Below are 7,045 nucleotides of genomic sequence, written 5' to 3' on the forward strand. Positions count from 1 at the left end.
TATTCAACCTACTAATAATGAATAATCACTTAATATTTTTGATGTAACTGGCAGTGGAGAAGTAGCTTTCTCAAACTATTTCTTTTCATAATCTTGTTACATTAGCATTAAAAATAGTGGTTTGCATCTTTATACTAAAAAAAAAAGAAACACTCTACAAAATTGGAAAACAAATATGATAGATCGTGCATTGCATGACTCATTCGTAGAAGCGTCAAGAAGATTTTTCCATTAAGCACTTATGTCATTCATCTCATTATAGAAAGGATGCAAATTTTTAGCCTCTGCTTGAAGGAAAATATGTACACAAAGGCCCCCCAAAAAAAAAAAAGATATTGCAGCTAAAGTTCTACTGGTTGTGGTGCTCTTTAATACAAACTCAATGGCTCTACAAACCAGAAACAGTTCAAGAAACAGTTAAATGGCCTTTCTTTCCCTGAGACTTCCAAGACGATTCGACTCGCAACAAGTGTAGCTTCTCAACAAATGGTTCCAACACCTCTGCTTCTTCTTCTGGGGCAAAGGCCATGCAAATGCTAAGCTCCTGAACTGCCTCTTCATACTCCCTGATGCATGTTAACAACAGTTTGTTCCGTAAAAGCATGTTGAAAACGAGAAAGAAGAGAAAATTTCAGATGAGACATACCTACTATAGTACAACATCATTCCATGGTCTCTCCTTAGAGCCCAATTGTGTGGCTGCAGAATTAGCAATCTTTCTGAAGCCATAATGGCCAGCCTAGAGAGTATTGTGCCATTCCAGAGAGAGACATAATGTCATTATAAGTGAACAGATATTACATACACATACAAGTTAATGACCTAATGCAAAGGTCAGAAATCTCTGTGTGATAACCACAAAAACCTTAATCTAAGCACAACACCTGCAATTAGTTAAGAAAATACACAAATCTTGGATCTTTTTGCTTATCACCGAGAAGAGCAAGATCAAAATGATCCATTCTTACTCAGGACTAGCATGGTTCTGCACATTAGATCAAACAGAATGCTTAAAAGATAATCATTAAATGCAAAGTAGTGTTATGGCCCTATTTGATAGATTAAAAACTCTATATGTCCCATGTGTGTACTGCAATTTGGCAAATGACTTGCAATTCCTACTTAATTCTTACTTGATATACAACGAAGAAATAACGAGTACCAATTATTACCACCTCAATGTTATGCACAATGGAAGAAAAAAGCAGGTAAGAGTGCTGAATGGATATCTCTAAACAGAAACAGATGCTCCCCTAATAGAGAATGTAGATGCAAAAAGACCATCATGCATTTCTATGTGGCGGTGGATGAGGTATCATCGTTACTTCTGTAACACCCCACCCCACCCCCGGCATACCACTTCCTTTTCCAAGTAATTATTGGTTGATCATCAATCAAGCATATATGCGTGTTAAACAACATTTGGTTAGGAGAACTAACTTGATTTTGTAAGAAGAACGAATAGATTTGGTGGGGAAACCCCCCCCCCCCCCCGAATAGTTGGCCTCAAACTATCAAATATAATAAATGCATCCAAACATAGGTATATTGTATCTATAGTTATCTAAAAAGAGCACCAAATCCTAAAGATCATGAGAAAGGGAGAAAGATAAGGTTAGCTTTCTTGGATTTCTAAAAGTAATGTCGGAGAGGTGAAGAGAAACAACAATAAAGGAGTAAAAGGGCGAAGAGGCTTGAAGTATGTAAAAAGAAAGTCAATCTATCTGCATAATGCAGTATCTAGTCATTTTCAATTTGATCAGTATATTGAAATAGAAAGGGCTTTTAATACGAATATGAAGCTAGATCAGTGAGGAATCTTTTACCCTATAGTTCGTTATGTTATAAACTTAAATGGAGGTATAAGCATCTATTATATCGCAGCAAGATTGATTAAGTGGTTATTTTAGTGGAATGTTAGAGTTTTAGTAGTATGTCAGAATCAATAAAATAACAATATGCGTCCAATATTCTCAATTCTCCTTTTCTCATGCCAAAGGTTGCAATTTAGCATCTTGAACCTGTAGGGACAAGAGAAAGTGGCGCCTGCTTAATCAGGAACGAGACCCAAAAGTTGTAAAGAGGAAACAAGAGAGGATAAGATTGTTACCTCAAATCTTGAGGTCGCAACAATGGGACATTCAGACAATTAGTCTTGCTAGACTTATCATCTGCATGATCAACAGATCTAAGCGGAGAAGTCAGCATCAAACCATGATTTGCTCTTGAAGCACGTTTCCAGTGAAGCCTCTGAAAGAGTAGTTTTGGTTAAAACCACCGCATCAACATGGTGAGATGCATGAATGTAAACTAAACAGCGCTACAGACTACTCTTTACAAGAGAATACATCTTACCATCAAATTAGCCAAAGCAATTCCAATAATATCACGGTTTGTTGCTAACTCGAGCCCCGGCAAAGAATTGCTATTGATATCAGAAGCCTTTGCTCTAGGGTCATCGACACACTTCCCATTAACAATACCAAACATACTATGACCAGAGATAACCTTGAATAGCTCCTTTAAGGGTAACAAAACAATTCAAATTCAAAATGAGATTATTGGACATTGATACCATGCTTTACAAACTTCTGAAGAATAGAATATAAAAGAAGTGAACTGGTACAGGACGGACAAACAAAGAGAAATGTAGACATCATCTATGAGTTCAGAACACACCTCGGGGTTTCCAGTTTGAGGCCATATCAGAAAATCTTCCCCAACTCGGGATCCCACAATGGTCAGATTAAGTCTTCGACAGACTTCAATATAAATGACACTAAGCAAAATTGCTGTAAAGAAAGTAAGCACTATGTCAGATAGCATTATCAGTGGTCAACAAGTATTTTGACGTTGCAGGATTTTGTACATATGCAAAATAATGATGATAGCGGGGAAAGAACAAGGAAATATACCACTACAATATCCAGAGCTTAATACTGAATGCAGGTATGCACACGTTGAATCCACAAGTACAGGTGACCTTTTGAAACCCCTTAACTTGAAAAGCACCATATTCACGGCATCTAAAACTTCAACTAAATCGCATCCTATTTCTCTTGAAACTAGCTCTGCCTCCACTTCTCGCGCAATTACATCCAACTCAACCATCCATTCTTTCATATTTCTTCCAGCAAGAGGCATGGCCTCCACGCAAGTCCAATCTATGGCATGAGAAGCCAATGAAGCAGATCTCCTCTCACTTTGGAGTGAATTAGCATCCATCTCCCGGTTGAAAGCCATGAATGCCTCGTCTTCAGAGGCCACGTAAAGCAAAGCCTATACGTGAAATAGGAAACAACAAACACACATGAGGGATGATCAATACACTTAAAACCAAAGGAGAAAACCAATTTACAATTTTACTTTTATGACAACTGTCAGCATTTCATGCACTATTGTTCCATCGCTCAATGCCAAAAACTATTTATGAACAAAATTGTCGCTCGCCAAGTGAACTTAGTCATTTTTTTAATACAAGTGCAAAGTGAACTTAGTCATTCCTGGTATTTGAAATCGAAAATGCAATAAATCAACTACTTTGAACAAAAAGAGGTAAACAAAACTCATAAATACCTTTGCCAAAGAAATATCTTTGTCCTTGGATTGGAAAGATATCTCCTGGGTAAATTTTTCTCTAGCATCCTTAAGAACCTGCCAAATTGTGAAATCCTCAATGAACGTGCCAAAATTTATACCACCAGACTCTAATTGACAAATGACAACAGGCCCTTTTAGAATGTTTAGTGGAATAAACTGATTAAAGTGCAGAAATTAAACTAATAATACCAAATCAGGACTTTTTAACAACATGAATACATTGAATAGAGATGGCATATCACAAGAAATGATAATCCCAACCTCCTGATAGAATTCGGCTCTAGATGTATACGGGGTTTCTGCTAGAGCAGAGGAAGCCAGAGGGGAAATGCTCAACCTCCTCTTCTTTGGTGCCATTGTACTTGCAGCAGCCAATTTGTTCCATCTTCCTTTCTCATTCCCAATCCAACATCCAACACGACCATCAAAATCACACCTGATGATCGTAAAGAATAAAGGGTCTAGGAATTTACCTAGTCTAGCAACACAAAATGCTTCTTCTTCTAATAAATAACCAAGTAACAATGAAACTTACAAGTTACAACCTATCAATCAACTCATCTCAAACCAAGAAATTAATAAACAATTCAATAACCAAAATCCAAAAAACCCCATTCAATTCTTGAACAAAAAAACACAAATCTTTACCTGCTGTAAACATTCAAACAAACAAAAAAGGGTCTACTCATAGATAAGCAAATAATAATGAAACTTACAACCCATCAATCAACTCATCTCAAACAGCAAAACTAAAACCCAAATCAATTCTTAAACAAAAAAGCACAAATCTTTACCTGCTATAAACATTCAAAGAAGCCATAGCTGCTGAAAGTTCCTTGACAGCACCACCAAGCAACATCTGGTGATGACTCAACCCTGGCAATGATGTACACAGCATTCTCTAGGTCTTCAAAAAGAGAACAAAAACAAAAGGGGGCTGACGATACAAGACTAAACAATCAAGAAAACTAAACAAACAAACCAAAGAAACAGTTGAGGAGAGAATGATGTTGATTAAATTGGAGTCTTCCTTCTTCAAGAAAATGAAAAAGATGAAAACTTTACAATCAAATCATCATCAAAAGAAGGTATAATGGTTGAGAAATTAAATAAAGCCATTTTGGGTACTGAAACCGAACTCCCAAAAGACAAAAACAAGAGAGCTGACTCTGTTAATGAATGGAAGTAACTGAAATTAAAACTATGGGAGGAACTGACAACTCTATTACTACTACTATTCCAAGATTTGCCAAGATCCATGCTATTGGAAGAACCCAATTTCAGCATCAGCTCATAAAACCCACCTCTTTTTTGCAATTTTTTTTTTATACAATTAACCCCTTTTGCTTTCTTCTTTTGTCACACAAAAAAATGAAAGAAAAGGTATGAAACTATTGAAGAGCTCATCTTTCCTTCTTCTTGTGGGTACTCTTTATAGCAATCATCTTGTACTATACAAAGCCAAAAAGTTCTACTCTTTTCAAAAACATTCAGACACAAAATTTAAGGAAAAAAAATTAAATTTATGTTAAATATATTAAATATATTTTTTTAATTTTAAATTTTAAACATATCACGTGAATAATTTAAAATTAGAATACTATTAAAAGAAAATATTTTTGTAACTAGACTAAACAAATTAAATATTTTTTTAAAAATAAATAAAATACTTTTTGGATAGTACATTTAAAGTTATTGACTTTTGCTCCTCTTTTTATATTTACTTATAACTAACTCAGGTTTATCTGCCAAGATTTTAAAGAAAAATTTAATTAGAGGTGAATATGTTATTAAAACTGTAAATTTAACTATTAATATTATTTATGTAGTTATTAAAGAATAATACTTTTTCTTGATTGTTAAAATAAATAAATAAAATAACTTATTTATTTTTAATATTAAAATAAATAGAATAATAAGATTGGATGTACTAGGCAACAAATAAAGCCAGCTACTCTATTTAGGTTTTTTTCTCTCACAAGTCATAAGGACTTCCTCTAGAACTTATTGTTTCAAATAAAAGTTACTGATAAATTAAATTTAAAATGATTTATTAATTATATTTTTATATTGAAAAAATGTCTGAATTATATTTGAATATTAATTAAAATTATTGTAAGAATTCGAAATTTTAAGCATGATCTATTATTCCTTCATTATTTAATAGTGTATTTTAAAAATAAATAAATATCAATTGGACAAGTTATTATTTACAATATTGCAAGAGTAATAAGTTTTGTGTAAAATTTAATATTATTACGATAATTTTGGGTTAAAATTCTTTTGAACTATTTTTCCTTTTATATAAGTTGGTCAGGGAGCATATTTAATTTTTGTAAATATTTGATAAATTTCAGTTAACAAAAAAAATTGAGATCTTTTTGTGAGTATGTACTTTTAATAATCATGTGATAGTTGATGATTGTGGTGATGAAAAATGAAATTTTGGTAAAGTGAAAGCGATGGTTGTCTAAATGGCTTTTGTTATCAAGATCAAGATTATGACATGAGACCTAGGAGGTTCTTGATAATGTTTTTTGTCAAGAAAATAATGTGATTTTATTTTTCGAATATAATATTTACTGTATGAAATAAAAATTCAAAATGACAATGATAAAGTGAAATATATACCATTGTTAATCATGTTGTCATGTCTAGTGACTTGTATGGTCTATAATTGAATGATGTTCGTATATATATATATATTGAAACAGATGGTATTAACCTCTTTATTATGTTAAAAATATTTACATATATTTTATGTCTATGACAATTTAAAAAGTTTTTTCTCTCGTTAGAAATTAATATTAGAATGAAATTAAACATGAATTATTTTAATTCATAAGATTAAATTTTTGTCTTAAATTAAAATATAGGGTATATATATATATATATATAACAAAAGCAATAGCACTTCCACCAATAAAGGAAGATGTATTTTATTAATATTTTTGTTTGTATATTATCCAAATGAGGATATCCTCATAAGTCATAATCAAACATTTTTGTGTATATACAATATGATTGAATCGACTTTATCGAGGCATTGTATTATGGGCAACACCACTCCTTGCCCCCACCAAGATAATATTCCACTCTAGCTTGTTTATCCATATATTTGGTTTTAAAATATTATTTATTTCAAATTTCAAATTTTAATAACTTAAAGTTATTATTCAAAGTTTGTTTAGGTTTTTATTTACAAAATTTGAAATGTCTTTCCATGTTAAACACAAATTAATTACTTATTATATCAAGTATTACTTTTTCCAACTTTAATTTCAAATATCAAGTAATTCATGTATATAAAAATCTACAATTCTTTACATATGTTATATTTCTAAAATTTATACTTTTGGCCCTTAAATTAGACAATTATTAAGAACCTGTGAATTATGATCGATAACTAACTTGTTTGGTGTCTCATAACTTTTTTTTTTATAAT

General features: G+C 32.2%; 1 protein-coding gene across 6 annotated transcripts; it reads right to left on the reverse strand.

Annotated features, from left to right (window-relative positions):
* Positions 1 to 223: 223 nt before the first annotated feature.
* Positions 224 to 5,117, reverse strand: LOC101249748 (uncharacterized). 6 transcript variants are annotated; one of them, XR_011211272.1, is made up of 10 exons: positions 4,905 to 5,033; positions 4,395 to 4,507; positions 3,862 to 4,036; positions 3,577 to 3,654; positions 2,916 to 3,279; positions 2,680 to 2,792; positions 2,356 to 2,520; positions 2,111 to 2,250; positions 647 to 2,021; positions 224 to 566 (listed from the first exon to the last, which is right to left on the reverse strand). XR_011211272.1 is itself a non-coding variant. In XM_069288227.1 (10 exons), the coding sequence occupies exons 2-10, from the start codon at positions 4,496 to 4,498 to the stop codon at positions 407 to 409; spliced, it is 1,392 nt and encodes a 463-aa protein (XP_069144328.1). In that variant the 5' UTR covers positions 4,499 to 4,507; positions 4,905 to 5,050; the 3' UTR covers positions 224 to 406. The 6 variants fall into 6 exon arrangements, 4 of the variants coding, with proteins under 4 accessions (XP_069144328.1, XP_004246001.1, XP_069144329.1 ...); XM_069288227.1 differs by having other exon boundaries at positions 647 to 739; positions 4,905 to 5,050; XR_742925.4 differs by having other exon boundaries at positions 4,395 to 5,117.
* Between the last annotated feature and the right edge of the window lie 1,928 nt (positions 5,118 to 7,045).

Source organism: Solanum lycopersicum, chromosome 8 (assembly GCF_036512215.1).
Source record: "Solanum lycopersicum chromosome 8, SLM_r2.1".
Classification (NCBI taxonomy): domain Eukaryota; kingdom Viridiplantae; phylum Streptophyta; class Magnoliopsida; order Solanales; family Solanaceae; genus Solanum; species Solanum lycopersicum.